We start from the raw sequence: 19,728 nt of genomic DNA, 5'->3' as shown, positions 1-19,728 counted from the left end.
GGTAAACGAAACCTTAAGGTCATTTTTTTTTCCGGTTGCATACTGTGAGGACAGCCTACTTTGATCCTAAACTAATTCAATAAGAATGTTCCTGTAATAAGCCTTGTTAAAGTTTTGTCCAGTTCTTAAGCGGGCTTCGCCTCGTTGCATTTTGACCCGAGCATGGAATTTACTGGCTTTCAGTAAGACGAGGACAAAAAGTTCTACAAAGTGCCTCACAGTTGCGCATGTTGTCACGGTAACCACACTGACATGTTCAAATACTGTTTTGCATTGAGGTGAGACCAGGTTAACATTTACCAAAGGGGTGTGTAACCGAAACGGAATGCGGATGACCACCTTTGTCTGGAACTGCGAACACTTCGACATAACTTGGAGCGTTTGCAGCTGCCTTCGTGACGGAGTGGCTGGACGCCTCATGCGCTTCTGGTGGGTAACTTTCAAAGGTCGCAGCGATCAAGTACGCGGTACGCACATAGCGTGCCCGCGACCCCCCCCCCCCCCCCCCCCCTCCCCACCCCTCACAACTTAGCACCGCTCTCTGTAGCGACTAATTCCTGATGCCTGTTGCACAGGCTGCGTACGCATAACGCACCTCGCGCGGGAACTTGACGCTGGACAGATGTGCGCTCGCCTGTGGTGTACCTTGATCGAGATGGAAGGCCCCCTGCGATCCATTACTCTGAGAGGCTCTGCGACGTGTACGACAACTCCCATCGGGCCGATTGCTTAACAGGAAAGTGGTATACAGGTCAAGGTCCTGCTTTACTTAGTCGACGTATTTGCGACGTGGTTGTTTTAAGCCCATGCTATCCTGAGTGCCTGCCTGAGAAGGACGTGATGTTAGCTGCGGTTATCAGCCTCTTAAGGCAAGCTGTAGGGGATGGCTTTTTGCGGTTTTTTTTTTTCATCACGCGTGCATATTTAGACGTGTTTACGCGCGTGGTCTTGTAGAACGCATGTTATCGAAGATCGGCCTAAAAGGAAAAGGAGCAAGTCTGCGCAGAGGCATATTGTTTGGGTTTTTCAACTGCAGGCTTTAGCAGTCATAACGTGACGCATTTCTAGGCTTTGCGATGCGGACCCATTGGTTTGAAGAAGAGTTATTATGCACCACTGAGATTGATTTACGAACAGGCTGGCGACCACTCTACATAGCGCCGGGACCTTGGAATGTGCAAGATCGCATGCCTGAGGCTTGAGAAGATCACTGCAAGTGTAACGGCGTATGTACGGTACTCCTGTCACGCCAAATTACGGTAGCATCAACTTACGTTTTGCTTCCTTCAAGCCCAAGTCTTTCAATGAGTGGAGCCACCTGCCCGCTTGTGTCGTCTCCGCAACGAATTTTGACTTGTTGAAGAAGGTTGTTACTCGTTGCTATACTAGCTAGAGCTACTGTGCTAATTCTGTTCGCATTCTACGCACTTCAATTTTTATTATTTCATTTTGACCCACTCCTCTCTGTTAAGCTTCGACGCTGAGCGTGAGTGAGGGAATAAAAAAAAATGAATGAATGCTCTCAGGTTATCACTTTTTTTTCTAAGTTAATACTTTACGTAAAATGTGAAATTATGGATTAGATGTCTACAGGCGTTTATAAACGAGACCTTTATAAACCAGAGAGCAGTAAGGAATCACTGCGCCTTATGCAAACATCAGCCAAGCATGGGCTGCAACCTCTGACGCTAGCACACTCCGTTCGGACGGGGAGTTTTGCAATGTTTCGGATAAGATCTGCTTATTCTTCGGCTTCATGCTCGCCACTGTTTCCGTACGATGTTCTTCTTTGCCGAGAATGGGAGCTAAAAGCGTCTCATGTTTAACCCTTCAAAGCACACACGATTGTGTGCAAAGCGACTACGCAGCTTTTTGTTAGTGTGCAACACCTAGTAATTTTTTTTGTTGTTGCAGGTGAATTCTATTATTGCGTTTTCACGTACTGCAGCCTCGTATGAGGCAATGGTAGTATCCTTCATGTCTTAAATAGGGAGGCTTTTTATGCCAATCAGAGCACGCATAAATAATATGTGACGAAGTCATAAGCTTGCTAGCGGGTCCTCCGCCATATTCATGCCGCCAGTAATAATACCTTTTTTTTTCTGAATTTCAAGTGTCATGTCCATCTTCGAAAAAGAAAGTGATCCCTAGGATGCTTATATGACAAATCCTGGCATTTCCGTGTCACAGTTTCCAACCATTCAAGTACTTTGCATTAAGTTTTCTAGATGCCTATATATAAAAGATTAACCGTTGGTGCTCTTCATTGGAGAACTAATGAATTGACTTTCTAGAGGTCTGGATACACTATTCCGGTGGGAAGGGTTTTGTTTAAATAGCAAGCGACAGCTGAGCTGAGAGGGCTAAAAATGACATGGCTGAGAAATTGATGTGCCGCGGACACTGCCCCGTGTTTAGAGAAGGTGGTAAATGGCAAATAAAATAAGGAACTTCATGCGCTATTTTCTCAGCAACGCAGTCACCCTTTCGCGCAGAAAAGAGCGTTCATACAATCCCCATGGGAATCATGAATCGGTCTATAGAGCGTCGTGCTTACTTTAATATTTCGCTTTAGTGTCGTTCAAGTTCCTCGTGAGTTTTGAGACACGTCGTAGCGAAGGTTTGGCGACTAATATTGACTACCTGGATTTCTTTTAATGTGCACCGGACTCGCGCAGCACAGGGAGTCATTAAGTTTGGCCTTAGAAATGACGCCATCGCGGCTAGGGTTCCCTGCCGCAACCACACGCTTAGCACCAGACCGCCCTAGCATCTGCGCCTCCACGGCGGGTGTGGCGAGGGAGAAAAAAAAAGCTATGATACGACGTACCACAGCGCTTCCATCGCAGTGAGATTCCGTCCATTTCGCTCCCTTTAACCTGCTCCAGAGTCGCGCCTGCTGAGCGCAGCCAGTCGCTGGCCTCTTCGTCACAAGACGAGCTCTCTTTTCTCATGATCTTTCCTCGAAGGAAAAAGTATTGGAAAAAAAGACGTGAAATGAGAAGGCAGATGCCAGCAGCAAAGAAAGCAAGCAGGAGGTGGTCCCTTCTTGTCTACTTTCTTATTCCCCCCCCCCCCCCCCCCGGACTAGCTACGCGCTACCCCGGGGGAAGGGGGTGTCGCCACTCTGACGAAAAGCCCTTGTTCCGGCCTCGATTCCTTCTGTTTTCGTGCGCTACACGATCGGGCATTGTACCCGAGGAAAGAGCGCGGCGCCAGCGACAATGGCTTTCCGAGCAGCTTTCATCAAATGGAAGTAGGCAGAAAGTGAAGACGAAGAGGGAAGAAAAGAAAACCAATGCGTTGCCACTGCGAGCAGAGGAGTCGGAGCAATGGGAGCAGGCAGGAAGGAGTACACCGAAACGGCGTGCCGTCCGGTCAACAAATGACCACTTGGAGAACAATGGGGCACAGCGGCCGCGTGTCTGGCTGCGAGGGGAGGAGGCGCAGCGGCGGCGTCGCGCAGGGAAACCCACCCTCGCGGCCACCTTCTGGAGGAACAGTGGGGCGGTGATATAGCGGCCGTAGAAACGCCGCGGAAAAGACGTAATTGCCGTGCCGCCGGAGACAGCCAGGCACTCCCTCGGCCTCTGCCAAGGGAATCCGGTAACGCACAGCCCTGTCTCCAGCCTGCGCTGAGGGCCCTTTGAGCTCCGGCCCGGAGCAACCATCACGACAGCAGAAGCCGCGTGGCGCGGGGATGGCGGCGAGGAGGGGGGCCGCAGAATGGAGGCCTCCCCTCGCGCATTTTCGTTAAAAATAGGGGCGCCCTCCCGTCGTCTTCCCCAGCCTGCAGTTGGTGGCGAGGGGCCTCGCCCGAGTGCCTCGCTGCGAGCAGTCGCCGCTCATCTTTGGACTCCGTGAAACGCTGAAACGTGTGGCTTCGGACAGGCACATTGCGAGACATCGCACCTCTGCTTATTCTCCGGCATATACGCTGTCGGGTGACGTTGCAGTAGAGGGCGGGATTTTGAGCCCGCCTTGGGGCTTTTGCTACGACGAGCTGTGTACTCTCACCGATTTGTGATTTGCTGATTAAAGAGAGAGAGAGAGAGAGATAGGAAGGAAGTGAAAGGGGTACCCTCAACTCCAGTTTATGATCGCAGTCGAATGACGGAAAGATGAATCAGTGTCACGCGGTAATGTTAATCGTAAATATATATATATATATATATATATATATATATATATATAGTTTTGAAAAGGTGGGTTTCGTGTGTGAACGATATTTCGGGTGGCACCTGCTTCATCAGTTGCTTGTTCATGTGTACAATCACTGCACCGCAGGTGTGGCCGCTTCTTTCTCGTCAATGGAGGAGCACTTACCTCTTCGTGAGGCGGAATCGAAACGGTGAGGTCTGCGGTCTTCATATCTGTAACACAGTGGGGAACATAACGAAAAAAAAATTAAGGAGGGCGCTTGTTTTATTTCTTTTTTAAATTTAAATTGGTTTTTATTTTTTCCTCTTCCTTTCTAATGACACACCTACTCATTATCGTACAGTCGTAAGGTAAAGCATATGCTGGGTTAACGTTTGTTCGTCAAGGAGCGGCGGCGGTTTCGTGGCCTATGGGTTGCGTGCGCGCCTGTCGGTCTGAAAGTCCTGTGTTCGATGTCCCGCACCTTCGGAAGGGATTTTGTTTTTCTTTGATACCACGGTGGTGTCATTTGGGATTTTTGGGGACCACTGCTGCTAGTCAACGCCGTCGCCCGGTTTCGTTGCCGTTGAGCCATATACTTTCGCATTAAAAGAGTGAAACTCGAGCTTGTATGCACGACCATGGGCTTTTTCTGTCTAACCACACCTTGTGAATCACAGAGGCAATAAGGCACCGGAGATTCCGGAGGCTAGTCTCTATGCTTCGTCTCGGACGACATGCCAACAGGCAACCAGGTGTACCCTATGCTGGTACCTGCGCTCTCGCTTCCCGCATTGCGCGCCTGCGGGAGTGACAGCGGAAGGCGGAGGAGGAAGCGGGGAGCGAAGGCAGGTAGGTACTACAGGCGTCGAGATGCGGCGGCGGCGGCGGCTACCATCGCGCGCTGATGAGACGACCTGATTGCCGTCTGGGGCGCCATTCCCGCAAGCGGCTGGCGTGCACGGGAGGGAGCGTGCGGCGGCCGTTGAACTTGGCACTGCCGCCCTGGGTGCGCGTTTTGGCGGCACTATCGCGATCCTAAATATGAGGAGTGAAGCGGAGGGGCGCCCTCTCTCTCCCTCTCTTTATCCTGCGCTTGTGATTTTCGTATGTGCTCCCCGATTAACGCTGTACACGGGAGAACACACACGACGCCGCGAGGAGGTGTCGAGGCCGCTACAGGCTGCCAGTCCCAGGTGCCCTTCTCCATCAGCAGTGACAGCTTGCATGCTGGTCCCTTGACAGCCGCGGTGGATTTTCTGCGAATAAAAAAAAAAGAAAGAAAACGCCCTGTTGCTTCGTCGTTTTGCGCGCGCCGTCAGATATCAGATTCTGATTAACCATCCAACGAGGAAGGGAACATGTGAACAGTCGCGCTTCCCTTCGTGTACCCTAAATAACGATTCCTCGAAGGACGCCTTGGCCCTCCCCTGCTTTCCTGGCTTTTCGTGGCTGCTTATTAATGTCCAATGCACCCATTTCTTCTTAACGCTGATGCTTGCGCTTCTTCTCGATAACCTCACGTTTTCCAACAGCTTCGAGGCCAATTGCGCCAAGATCTCCGCGTTACTGATGGGCTATGCGCGTCGCGTACAAATTCAGCGGATTCCCTAGAAGCGCGAAAAGCGGCGGGGAATAGTGTTCACGCCTCAATGAACGCAAACCTTTCTAGAAGCCTTCGAAGTAGTTTTTCACTGAACTTCAGTGCATGCTAATACTTACTCCTCCCGCGGCTCTTTTGTGGCTTAATATATATTTGAGGCACCCACGCTTCAGCACCCACGCCGGCGCATTATAGGTGTGAATCAAGTGTGGAGGGGAATATTAGACGATATTTGTTCCCCACAGTATTAACAGGCGCTTTTGCTGCTGTTATTCTTGAAAATATCACCCGAATAGTAAACTGGCAGTATTCAGGAGCGGGTATTTTATCTCAACGTGAGACCTGAGGCACCAGGGCTTCTTCGACAGGCTCAAGAGAAGTATGAGTTCAGTAACTTTCAGAGAGCACTGCATGGGCCTGGGATTGTGCTCAACGTCGCAAGCCCACCGAGATGGAGGGCAGTGAGCCGCAGGAAGAAAACAAATGTGACTGTACCGTGGACCTGTTACGCATATATTATGAAGCCTTGCGTAAGTATCGGTTTCTTCATGTGTTATAGCTATAGGCGTCACACATGGCAACGCAGTTACGCCATGAAATTCACAACTGTTTTATGTGCAGAGTATGACCTTGTTTTTAAAATAACGCGCTCACTATCCTTCTTGGGAAGTCATTAGTACAGTATCGCAAATTTTCGACTGCCTTCCATCACGCTGCGTTGCAAAATTTCTGCTGCAGAACATCTTTTTTGTTAACTTTCAGCACTGTATATAATTGTTGCTGCGCAAAAAGCCCCGCATACTTTAGCGTCATAACGAGCGGCGCAATTGTGTGCTTGTCATCGTGGATGAAATCACTTTTTTTTCCTTTGAAATTCACGAATTTATGCCTTCCAAAACCCGCGCACAACTCAGAGTAAGTATCGACAAAGATAAGCCGGCGCTCTTTGCAGCCACTGCAGCAAAGAAAAACCCGGCGCTTCATTAATGCTATCATTCGAAGGAACAAGACATTCGATTTATTTTTCAAATGCGGTTCTCTGTAATCAGCCAGATTTCATGTCCTGCGCTCGGCAAAGGTCATATGAGTTCGCCTTTCATTGATCCTTATTCACGGCCGTGGAAACCTCATTTAGATCTGAAGAGGAAAGAACAGGAGCGGTGCATGGAGGGATCTTTGCCCATGGTAATGAAATACACCAGCTGGGCTTAGGCTTATGTCCAGTCCTCAAGACAGCGGCTTATTCAGCAGAGGTCACATTTGCCACAGCAGCTCTTTAGTCAAACCCGTAATTTACAAACAGAAGGCTACGTGACCTTTTTTTTTTTTTTTGTGTCTTGTCGGCGTAAAAAAAACGACCTCTTGTGGCGCGTTTGTGCATGACTGGGCTGCAAAAAGTCCCAGTTTAACTTGAACGGCCGTCGTTATAATTCTGGAACAAAAACCGCGCGGCATAGTACTCCCCTCTCCCCACCGTCATATATCCATTGTCGCTGCAGCTTGTACGTATCTCCATGCCGAACGCTCTGACATTGCGCGTCTAGCCGTTCGCTCCCTGTGCCGCGTTCGACCTTGTAGCGCCGCTGTATCGATAAGGCACATTTACGTGCGTAGTAAATGCAAAGGCGACGCTCGAAGCATCACGCCAGTAGGACTTTCCTCATTTCCCACTCAGTTTTGACCGAGACCAGTCTGACGAAGGCAACAGCTTGGCTCCATGGTAGGAAGACCTTGAGGAATACTTGATAACGAAACTTGCGATCAATAATAAATTACGGGTAAGTAACGTAATGAATCCCAATCTTTTCAGACGATGGATATACGCGGCAGCATTAATTAATAGAAAGTTGTAAGTCCGCTATTGAAACTCATTTTGGTACAGTTTCTCAAAATATTGCTTTGTCACTAAATCTAGCTCTTTTTTTCGTTTGATTGTTTTTTTTTTTCAACTGGAAAGAAAAGTACAAAACTGTGGGCCGATCGGCTGCTGCAAGCTGTTACTAATACGAGCATCTACTGTGCATGAAGCAGCTCTCATGCTCGCAATGGTGGAGTCGCTATCACTGAGCGAGTCCCTTGCCTCTCTGTAGTTTCTCGTACTTCATTCAGAGCTATATATGAAGACAAGCTTTCTTCATTTCTGCGAATTTGAGTGGCAGCTTCTTGTTTCGAAATGTGTTAGCTCTTTCTTTCGCCTAGTGAACCACACTTCTTTTTAGCGCGCGAAATTTATGTGGCTCGCCCGAAAGTCCAGCAACGTTGATTTGTGACACTTCTTAAGCACTGTCTGAAACCAACATGTCCTATTTTACTTGTATTGGCAGTTTTGATGAGCTCATTAGGAGAGCGACGATGACGAAGTAGGCCGCTGAACATGCAGTTTCGTCTTCGCTTTTGAGTCACCGTGGGTCATTCTACATGTGCGGATGCGACCGTAACGTTGCTCGTATTTGGGTCAGGGCCACTTTGAAGACATGGGGGTGCAGTTTTCGCCATCCGTATACTGCGCACAGCTCTGCACTTCTTCCTTACACTTTTGTTTTTTCTCTTACCTGCTCGAGACAAGTCTTACATTGCTTGATTACGTGATTACTCTTCGGGAGTCGACCCTATATGGAGTCGGCCGTAAAGGAGAACAAAAAAAAAAAACACGCACACAAAAAAAGAGAAGTCGTCGCGTTGTTCTGCCAACCCTAGTCTCACCGTGTCTTCGCCGGCTTTCCTTCGAGTCCCGTACACCTCTTTAGCAGAGCCTCGTGCTTGCCCTGGGGAAGGCGCAGCGTTACAGCCCGAATGTTGCCGGGCGCGAACCCAGCGGAGCACATCCTTCGTGGTCCTTGCGGTGCGCCTGTACGGCTCGGTGGCCTCCTTGCGCGCTCTTTTGTCTCGCTCCGGAAAGGAGCTCGCACTCCCCTTCCCCTTTCGAGCGAGTCCGGGCAAGAGGCGGCCGCAGGAACAGGAACAATCAGGTCCAGCGCAACACGCAGGTCTCCCGGAGCGCCTTTTCCTTTCTCGTTCGTTTTTTTGTTCTTCTGGGTGTCGGTGCATGCCTTCCCGGTCCTGCAAGTCCGCGCCGCTGCTCTTGGAAAGCAGTCGAATCCCGAACGACCAGAGGGACAGCTGGAAGGGAAACGAGCAGCGGTGCTGCGGCCATGCTTCTCGCATCGGGAGCAAAGAAAGCAACGGCGTGGAAGGGGAGCGGAGTAGGAAGCGAGGCGCCGGCAGCCAATCTGGAGCAGCAAACTGCGAGACGGATTCGCAGCAGGCTGGAGGGGGAGTAAGGAGAGAGAGTTACGGATCCGGCGCAGTTTGCCAACACGGGGTCTCTGGTGTCATCGAAGCAAAGCGAAAAAAGAGAGAGAGAAAAGAAAGGAGCTTTTCTCCGCTGCAGCCCGCAATCGGCACATTTCGAGTGACAGCTTAGCCGGAATCTCCCTCGAAGCTGATTCGGTTTCTTTTTGCTCTTTAGCTGCGAAAGAAGTTGGGCTGGCCGGCCTTTAGGAAGTGGCATACACTGACGTGCGGCGAGAAGTGCCTTCCGCTCTCGCGATGCCCGGCCGCCGACTCTATTTTCGGTGCCTGTAAGCAAATCGCCGACCTTCAGCGCAGGACTATGTGGGTGGCAGACTCTGCGGTGTGTATACATGTCGATACTGCGTCTCTGCACAGTGATGCGTTTCTTCGTTCCCTTTTTGTATTTCGGTTCTGAGGGGAAACGCCAAAGAATTCAGTCTTTAAAACTAACGGTCTAATATGTAACTTTTTTTATAATATACTAGGTCTATTAATAGTAACGAAAAAGAAAACAAGAAAAAGAACAAAACGAAGGCATAGGGAGCATAAAAAGGGCCTTTTGCATACTGTTACAAATACAAGAGAGCGTCAGGATTGCCAGTGAAAGCGTGAGAGCTCCGCAGACATTGTCGCAAAATGCACCTGCAGCTAAGCCTCAAGTTCTCGCTCGGTGTGCGCACTCTGTAAATGCAACTATGAGCTCCCAAGCACGAAAGAGGCCTCCCCTGCCGTAGCAGACCTTTGGGTCGTACATTAAGGCATTCCTCATGCTCCGCAAAGAGAGTTCCATGAGCTCGCTGCGCGAGCTTGAGGTGATGTATGATCGCGGTGTGAGAGGAATACACTGCACTCAAAGAAGAACCCGAACTTTTATTCTTGCTGGTCCCACGACGGGCTGTTAACAAACGCTTCTACAAGAACTCGCCGAACGCACAGAAACAGCGGTCAGTGACTGCTAGCCTTATTCATCAGCCCATGAGTCGGTCTCCTTGTTTCCCTGTTGTTTTTCTTCAGATTTCCACCTTTCATCACTGTATAGAGTGTTGCTGGCACGAGCACAGTGTAGCTTCATTTGGGATGTCGACTTTTTCGATAAACAAATCGTTCTCGTCTGTGAACCTGCTGTGTAATGCACAGACGATATAAGACCCTCATATCGTGTTTAGTTTCATCATACTGGGTGTTTCACCCAAGATTCTACACAATTTAAAAAAAGAGGCTTTTTGAGTTAGAACAGCACTCTTTTCGGCATACCAATATCAGCGGCGCAGTACATCACAATACAGCTAAGACGTGCTAACTAGCAGGCTGTTTAACTAATATTGAATAGTTCACTTTTTAAGTACTGCTGTTAGGCTCCTTAATTATTGAGACGCGCGTAGCCCACTGTAAGTAATATCCGTATCACTTTTTAGAATTTCGAAAACACGGTTACCCTCGGCCCTGTGGCCCCAATAAATTTTGGCTACATTGCGTCAAAATGCATGCGCTTCTGAGAAGCTTGCAGGCAAACTAACTCTTCCATTGCGCGTAACGCGTCGAAATAACCAAAATTTGTTGGGTCACAGCGCAGAAGGTAAATTAGTTTTCGAAGTTCTAAAAAGTGATATGGATATTACTTACGATGGGCTGCACGCCTCTCGATCATTAAGGATCCTAGCAGTAATAGTGAAAAAGTTAACTATTCAATATTAGTTGAACAGCCGGCTATTTAGAACGCTTTGTATTGTTTTTGATGCACTACAACACTAACAGTGCTATGCCGAAAAAAGACGCTTCTAGCTCAAAAAGCCTGTGTTTTTTTTCAATTGTGTAAAGTCTTGGGTGAAACACCCTGTATAACAACTTTCATACTATTCCATTGGGTACCAGCTCACTTCAGATATTAAGCCGAAACTACTAAACATCACGGCGAGCATGGCCCTTATTTCTTTTTTCTGGAGCACGGCCGAAATCAAATTTCTCCGCGCTTTCACCAGATGCGAGCATGCGCGCTTTCATCTGACAGCAGGACACCGAAACCGCAGCAGTGAAACTTGTATGTCTTCGTGTGGCAGATAAAACGCATTAGAGGACGTCTCGGACGCGTCTTTCAGAATTAGGCCCTGTCTGGCCCACTGTTTACGCTTCCCGCGGCGCCCAACTCCCTTAAGTGCTCGATGGGGCCGCAGAATTAAGCGCACCCGACGACATCGTTCGGAGCAGAATAAACTTCATTAATCCACATCACAGCAGGTTCGCCGTCGCTTTCCGACCCCGCGTGCACGCGCGGGCCGTTCGGGCGCGACTCTCCCAACGGCAGCGCACTCCGCGAAAACACGCGAAACCGCGTCCTCCTCGCGCCAACTCATAATGGCGCAAGCTGTTTCCCCCGCGCGCGTATTAACGAGCGCGCCACCACGCTCCCTCGAGGACTGGGACGCCGATTACGCTAAGCCCGGGGCTGCCGGACTCGCCGAAGATTTCTGTCTCCACGCTGTTTCCCTCGTCTGGTTCTTTTAATGGTGCGCTTCTTGCTGGTCTTCCTCCACCACACAGGCGTCCGTCCATCGGCAGGCGGAGCTAATTGCGAGGTATACAAACAGCGGCGCGCGCGCACGCCGAGGCTGCCTCACTAATCGCATTTGCCCGGGCCCCGCCGTGTTTGGAAGCGGGCGTGCGCGTTCGGTAAGACTTTGAAGTCGACTAATTAACGGTCTGGAGGCTTTCGTGCAGTATAAGCACGCTCAGCGTGCCGGCCGGGGCTGCCCGTTACACCTCGGCAGCGGCCGCGCGCGCCGAAAGAGCGCGGCTAATCCGCTCCGCGGTTCTGCGCCGGTCGCACGTGCGCGCACCGCAGCCGGCTGCCCCCTCCCGCGGCACTTGCGTGCAGCGTTGGACCGCGCACTTGGAACACTGTATCAGTGCCCGCTGCACCGCGCCCTGCTCTTGTGTGCGCGTCTGATGCCCCGGGGGTCATTCGGGGCTCATTCCCCTCCGCCTTCTATGCGCGCAAATCTTTTCCGGGTGCAGCTTGGCTCGATTATTCCGGACCTATGCCGTCCGACTGCACCGGCGTCGTAATGAGACGGCCACAGCTCGCCGTTTGCTGCCTCACCACGCTTCTGCTGTCACTTTAGGCCAGATCAGTGACACGCGCTCCAACGCGACGTGCAGCTGCATCACGGGATTCGCGAGCAAGAAAGCGCGAAATTGTAGCTAGGAAGCGACAAGTGCGGCGCTGCTGCCGTAGTGACGCGGATGTACTCTCGAAACGAAATCGCATTGCATTTTTGCTAACGTGGTGCATCATTCGCAGCCTCCATACCTTTCGAGCATTTTGTTGGTGAGATACAAAGTGAAGATTCGTTTGATCTCATACCTACAGCTGCCGAAATCATTGCGGTGATAGGGAATTGCATAGGCCTTGCTTTTACCATCGATAATGGTGAAATGACAGGTTGCTAGGATTATAGCAAATCAGACCATGCGGTGACTAATGCATCTGCAGCGGAATTCGTTGCTTCTTAGATACCACTGGTCCTGTCTTCCTCGGGAGCGACCCGCAAGCTTGAATGAGCTGTCAAGAAAGGTCTTGCATCGGCTTGATTCAGCAACGCCTGATGGGAGGGTGTAATGGGCGAGAAAATCTGCAATGTGACGAGGCTGCATGCCCGCGATCTTATAGTATAGTACATACCCGCTCGTGCCGAGATAGCCGTTCGTGTACCCACACGTAGCTCAGCTCCGGCTGTCCTGCACCGAACTGGAGGGACGCGAACCGGCGCGCCAGCGGCTCCCCTATCTGTCTTGCGAGGCCCGTTCCTTCACCCGGAAAGCATCTCCGGCATAGGGGCTGCGCCCGCGCTGGCGCACGACTGAAGAGCACGCGTTCGGGCCGATATCCGCGTGTGCCCACACGGAGGAGACACGAGCGTGAGCATGTAATAGCGGTGGCACGACCACACGCTGGCTTTGTCCCCGTTAAATCAACACGCAATGGTGGCCGAAGCCTTTGTCCCCGTCGGGTCAACAGCGGCGCGCGCGGCAAGGCCAGCGTCAACGAGACTTTAGAGTGAGACGAAACCTTGGATGCCGAACCCTAGACAACGATTCTTTCTGGGCCGTGTGGCACCCATCAAATCCCCGCCTTATCTAAGCAAAGAGCGGAATGCTTGGCACTGATGACCCGTTGGCTTCCGCGTAAGGTAGCTGTTTAAGTGGAAAGCGGCAGTTGTCCGAGCAACCCGTACTGGCTCACGGGGCATGCTCCAGCGTGAGTGTTGATTGAGTTACCGATCACGCAGTGTGGTACCTCACCGATGTCCCGTGACCAAGTTCCCGATGAACCATATGGCAGCCGGTGCCGCGAAACTCGCGTCAGGTCGGACTCAAAAAACGTAGTGCCCTTGCACTTTGATATATGCGCCCTTCTGTTTCATTTTTCTTTTGGCACGATTATTCTGGCAGGTACGCGAAGTGTGTCATTTATCCGTAGCGCTTCAACGGTTCTGGACGCTTTTTTCTGCATGCGTTCGAATTTGCAATGCACACGTGGAGAGGATCACGGTGGGAGGGGCCGCTGGGCGCGCGGACTGTGTCCGCGTGCGCGCTTCAGTGCACTTTACGATCCGCTTTAATTTGCCATCTGTCTTCAGTTGCTTCTGATGCGCGTTTTACGCCGTAGCGTGGCTTGAATGATATCGTTAGGCTCCACATATCTGCCCCATTTTCGATGCGATGCGTACGGTGTGACATGCGCACGAGCTCTTTTGTTCCTATGTTTGAGAGACAGAGCTCGTTTAAAGTGCTTAATTTTTACACTGTTGGATCTGTGCCGTCAATGTAGAGAATCAGTCGAAATTTGATTGTTTTCGAAACGGTGTTTCAATGTCTCTCGATCTCCTTGTTTCTCGCGCTAAAAAAAATAAATAAAATGCTGTTCTCCCTTTAAAGAAAGGACAGAACATGTGACTATTTCTATAATTCTTCTTTTAAAATGGAGTTTCTTTGTCTCAACACTCCCAAACCCCAAATGGAGTAATGAAAACCTCCATTCTGCGCCTTCCGCATCCCCATCTATAGCGTCTCGCCTGTTTCCGCTCAGTCGCGGGATCCATCGTCGCTGGCTTACCGCTGGTTTCTGCTTCCTCACGGGCGCCTGCCGTATAGGCAACATGCAATAGCCAGGCGGCGCCGCTGTCGCGCTGCTTACAGCGCCGCCACCATATGTTTTTTTGGTACTGGGTAGGCGGTCGTTCTTTGCGGCGTGCATGCCCAGTAGGAATTTGAAAATGTCGGTTGTTTTATATTGCGGATTCAAGCCTATTGATGCCATCGGTGTGTATTTTCGGAGACCGGAGCTCTAAAAAGGATGTCGCCTTTACGAGAGCAACCATGTTCACTCAGTGAAGGAAACGGACGGCGCTGAAATTTCGGCGAAGTGTCAGTCTCAGCGGGGCAAACACGTGTACGACGTTCAACTTGTGCATGTACAGTGCATGTGTAAGCAACCGTCTCGCCGCTTTGCATTGGTAACTGATCTGGAAAATAGATTTTGAAAAACATAAAGGGACAAAGTTTAGATGCACGGGACCCGTGATTATGTGAATTTTTCCCGTAGCGTGTAATCGAAAGCACAGTAAACAGTGGTGGGTGTACAGAAAGAATTGCATCTATCGAGCCCAGACTGAACGTCCAAGCAACCACACAGTGAGCCTCTTTATGACTCCCACGGTATCGAGGTGTTTACAGCTGAATTCAGGTTGTTAATAATGTTAGGGCAGTTTCATGTATGACCTTGCTTGTCGGGAGATAACCGGGATGCGTTTCAGTGGTACTGTTTTCACCACGGACAAAGTGTTTTGAACATATTTTTGTGTTGTCATTTGGGCTGCAGTTGAAGTCTTCACCACTAAAATATAATGCAACCAAATTTGTATGACACAAAGCACTGCAAAATCAACTCACCCCTTAGGCAAAGCATGGAAATCTGCGCGAGACGGGCAAACACATAAGGGAACGACATACAGGAGTGGGACCTGAATTAATCATTTGCGACTCACCCCGCGAGGTGTGCTGCCTTTAATTCATGGTACCTCGACACGTACGCGCTAACGTTGAGCGCACGTACTTGAGTACCAGTATACGACAAAACCGCGACCAAGAGCCCTGCTTTCGAACGCGACGAATCCTGATTTGAAGACCGTTGTTCTGACAGAACCAGAAAACGGCTTCTCAACGCGGGAGCGCGACCGCAATTCGACGATACCAAGCAAGAGAACTACTAGCGGCGAATTTAATGAACGCTCAATATTATAGCTTCATTCAGCCGCTCCACATTTATACTTTTTTTCTCCTCTTAGCTTCACGTGAATTATAACACCAGTGCAACATCCTTGACACGACGCACTGCGACGATCCACTTCAGTCGCCGGGTTGACCCGTACGGCCTTGCAGGGAAACGAAACAGCTTCACGTCTCCGTTCCCTTCTCGGGTATCACAGTCCTTCACGCAACAGTATCTCCGGTTGGTTTTTTTCCCGAGTGCGACCGACATCCATGGCGTAGGATGGCCGAGGTAAAGCTTCCAGAAAATCCGCAAAGCTGCACAAACTCGCTGTTTGCGCCTTCCTCGGGAAGCGGAGCCGGTCGGGCCGCGCCGAGCTGCCTACTCAGTGCTTGTCTCTTCGGCCACGAGACGGCGCCACATGTACCTGCAAACTACACTGCAGGTTGCCTATTACAGTAGGTCGAATTTTCTCTATTTTACGCGACAATCAGCTACATTGAACTGTTCTTCGGAAACCTCTAGAGTGCTCCCCCGATCTTCCTTTGTATGTACGCGCCGCCATCCTGCGAGAGCTCTCGCGTAAGCCTCATTCTATTCGAAAGAACTATTCGCAAACGAGGAACTTCAAAAGCCGCTGCACTGCTGCTTTTAAAAAGAGATATAAACAAAAATGTACTGAAATAACGCCATCATCAAAAAAACCTCGCAAACCTGTTAGCAACAAGATCCAAACTGTTTCGCGACACGTTCGAAAGGTCCTTTTGCTGAACTTTTGCCATGTGGCACACGTGTCGAATAAAGAGAAAGCCTTCCTGCTATAGGAGAAATTGGGGTCGGATTTATTTCGAGCTCAATTAACACCACTCGTTCTTGGCCTCCTCGAGGGTTCTGAAGCGAGCCGCCACAACAGCACATTCAGTCATCACCCGCTACATTGTAGTCCTGCTCCTTTTCCCGCATACAGTGTGTGCTGGAGTTTTGTCTCGTACCGCGACAACACCGAGTTCCTTTCTGATGGCACCAGAGACCTTTCTCCTGGCTCCAGCCGGCAGAATTTTCAGAAAGCGTAAAAGAAATGGGGGGGGGGGGGGGGGGGGGGGGGGGGGGGGGGGGGGGGGGGGGGGGGGGGGGGGGGTGAATGCCAGAGAATGCGAACCCCACGTCCAAGCAGCCGCTGAGCTTTGAAGTGGAGGAAACGGAGCAGAGAGGAGACGAAAACCGCCCGTAACGTAACACCGGAAGCCCAGTCGCCTGCACTGACTACGCGGGGACTAGTCTGAAAATGGCAAGCGACGCAAAAAAAAGGCAAAAACCACAGGCGGAGTCGCGTCGTCTAGAAGGTCAACAAAAAAAAAAAGTGGAAAAATGGAAACAGCACCACCTACACGACGGCGTTCCCGGAGATGCGTGTCGGCGAGACACGCGCACCAGAGCACTTCTCTGCTTGCGTCCCTTCTCCGCTGCCCGCGTTCGGTGGGATGATGGCCGGGCCCCCAGCTCCCGAAGGCAATGGGTGACCGGCAGTCGGCGAGGCGGGAGCTTCACGGCGGAGCACGCGGTGGAGCATCGCCGGCGGGGGAGGGCCACAGCAGCCTATGTGTCCTGTATGGTCGCCTAAAACGGAGCGGCAGTCCTCCGACATGATGTGCGCCTGTTTCGGTGACGTCAAGGCCTCGCTCGCAACGCTTAAGAATCGCCGACCCGCACGAAGATTGCCAGCGGCGTCAGCCTTGCTTACTCTAGCCATCATACAGTGCTGCAGCAAGCAATTGTCACTGGCGAGACCGTATTGCGAAGAATGATACGTCGTTCTCAAGTGCTTCACAGTTCGCCTATGATTAGGAAGGACTAAACGCTTTCATGCGGCGAAATGTGTGCTTACACCTGTACACGCTTGATCGAATCGCCCATCTTTTTACCAAGTCCAGAATTTGGAATATTGGACAAAAATGCTGAATATGGCAATATTGTCGGGTACTGTTATGGTAATATTGAAGGCAATAGTTCATTCTTCACATGCGTAGCAAAATCTTTCTTTTAATGTTTTTCTATCGCTCTCATCGAGTAGTTAAAATTGCCCTAGAAAACCAATGGGGAACGTTTTCGACGAAAGGCGTCAATAGCAAAAAAAAAAAAAAAATGCAAGCTTGAGGAGGGAAGATCTCTGGATATATTGATTGTTATAGTGAAATCTTGGAATGTATGAAAAATTTCATTCGTAAACTGTTTCCCGTTGAAAAGCGCTTTTGTTCAGAATTTCTGGGTACGCGTGAAGTGAACGAATGCGAGCACGTTCTTCCTCAGTGCTCTGGCGTACTCCCGTGGCGCACAAAGTGTATTTTTATGCCATTTTATCACTTGGTGCGTTCAATCATGCTCATGTTCCCGCTGAGCTCCTTCTCCCCTACCCGTTCCCACCCCACCCCTCCCCCTCATACTTTTTCATCCAAACAATTACACCAACCATAAGACTTTGTCGACCAAACGCGTCTTTTTAAGTTGCCGACCTCTGTTCGGAACAAAGGCGACGTCCACTCTGGACGGGCGCTAGTCTAGAGCAGGCCTTCCCCAGACAGAGGCGCTTCTTCCCCACCTCACGTTTTGACGATGTTTCTTCGGAAAGACGAGGGAGGAAGGGAGCGACGCGAAGAACTGAAAAAAAGAAAGAAGAAAATGAAAAGGAGGCAGCGGCGAAGGTCTGGGCTCTACCCTCCGGCGGCGCCACGGGCCAGCGAGGTGTATACAGCGGGCACCGCGCGCGTCTTCATTCAGTTCCCCGCATGCCGTCCTGCGAGTGCGCGCGGACTGGCCAGGCGCCGGCCGCCGCTGCTTTCGGACGTTCCCAGGAAGAAGCGTGAGAGCGGAACGCCGTTCATTCAGTCCGCGCGCTCAAAGGAGCCCCGCATTCCTGCTCAGCTCCGCTCCAGCGCGAGCAGCAGCTCCTCCCAACGGTGGTCATCGGGCCCTCTTCCGCACGCGAGCCTCGGGAAGACGAAAAACGGTGAGCAGACGGGTGCGCGATCACGCATGCGACGCGCGCGAATGCAGCGGGGCGAATTTTTTTATTCTACCTGAACCTGTCTTTCATGAGGCCAAATATCGCGTTGAAATTGTTTCTTGAAGGGCAACGATGCCCCTTTCCTCCCCCCCCCCCCCCCCCCGCCTTTTTCTTTGCTTTAGCCGAAGGATTGAGCTTTCACAGACAACGTCGATGAGGTCAAGTTGCGCTGAATAAGCGCAGTGAGGCCCGCACCTCCGTTCTCACGAACTTGAGATGAGTCCCTCTGCGCACGCGCGCTCTCCGTGCGGAAACGTCGCTTCCGGCTGTTTATATGCGTTTACATATCTGGCGTCCAAGTGCTATGCAAAGGCTGTCTGACGGGGAACTGCGAAGAGGCCGCACCTTGTATCTTTGAGCATTGCCTGTCTTCCCCCGTACATCGCATTTCTTTCGTTCCCAAACCTTCAAACAATCAAGGAATATTTATTTGTTCCTTTGCATCCTTCTAACCTAAACGCCAGTCACTACTCACTTCAGTTCATATTAGAAATGAAAAGGCATGTGGTTGCTTGAATAGCAGCAAGGTCAACCGATTTCTTGGCGGAAGAGTAAAATAAGAGGGAACAAGAAAAAAAATGGGGCAGTTTTTTAACGTAGTTAAACCGAGTAGGCGAGCGCAAGAGAGTGTTTAGCCTAGTTTGCTCATGGTTTTGCTCTGCTGGGTCGTCGGCACGTCTGGCGCGATATTAGTTCGATAGTAGTGAAGGGTGGTTTGTTTTGACGTGGGAAGCCCAGTGGCGAAGAATCGTGCAGAAGTAATCGATGAAGCATCGGGGCGAGAGGAAGGGTCACAAGGAGCAGTTCTCCAGCAAGAGCGTCAGCCGACCGCCTCAAAAGCTTCGTCGTAGTTGGCGTCGGCGCACGATCATCTTCATTCCAGTAGCATTAGCTGATGAAGACGATGATGTGCAGTGCATAGCGGGAGTGTGTTGCAGTTTAGCAGGAGGCATGTTTGGCTGGCGATAGCCTAGTGTTCTCGTGCAGTGGCCGGCGAAGCTGATCTGTTCGCGCCGCGGCGGGGTCGGAATCCCAGTCGGAGCAGTACTTAATTTATTTATGGTTTATGCACGGTCACCCTCAAGGTCAAGTTTCGCACATACTCGACGAGCCGCTTTAACCTCGTGAAGTATTGCTTTCGCACTAAAGCAATGGCTGTTATTTCTTGAAGTTAATCGATGTCAGATCCGCCTCGTATGCGGAAGGTGCAGGGTTCGATCCCCAGTGCCGCCGGGTACCCACTGATGATACAATGGGTACAAGCTTTCCCCTGGCCTTGTGCTCGGCTTACATGGGGTGAAATGCTTGCAAAATGGGTCCTTGGGCCCACCTTAAGTAGTCGAATACACCTTGTTCCATGTG

General features: G+C 50.8%; 1 protein-coding gene across 5 annotated transcripts in view; it reads left to right on the top strand.

Annotated features, from left to right (window-relative positions):
* The window catches only part of LOC149352928 (protein NDNF-like), a 163,679-nt gene that overhangs the window by 75,775 nt on the left and 68,176 nt on the right, over positions 1 to 19,728 (top strand). For 2 of the 5 annotated variants that reach the window (XM_089582134.1, XM_089582135.1), the window contains one exon: positions 4,288 to 4,351. The exons of the other annotated variants lie outside the window; for them this stretch is intronic. In XM_089582134.1, the coding sequence (XP_089438260.1) occupies positions 4,288 to 4,351 (64 nt within the window). The remainder of the gene's footprint in view (positions 1 to 4,287; positions 4,352 to 19,728) is intronic. 5 annotated transcript variants of the gene reach the window in all.

Source organism: Amblyomma mixtum, chromosome 3, assembly GCF_055824585.1.
Source record: "Amblyomma mixtum isolate Tamu chromosome 3, ASM5582458v1, whole genome shotgun sequence".
NCBI lineage: Eukaryota > Metazoa > Arthropoda > Arachnida > Ixodida > Ixodidae > Amblyomma > Amblyomma mixtum.
Note: the sequence above shows the minus strand (reverse complement) of the source record. Positions and strands in the feature narration are given on the sequence as shown.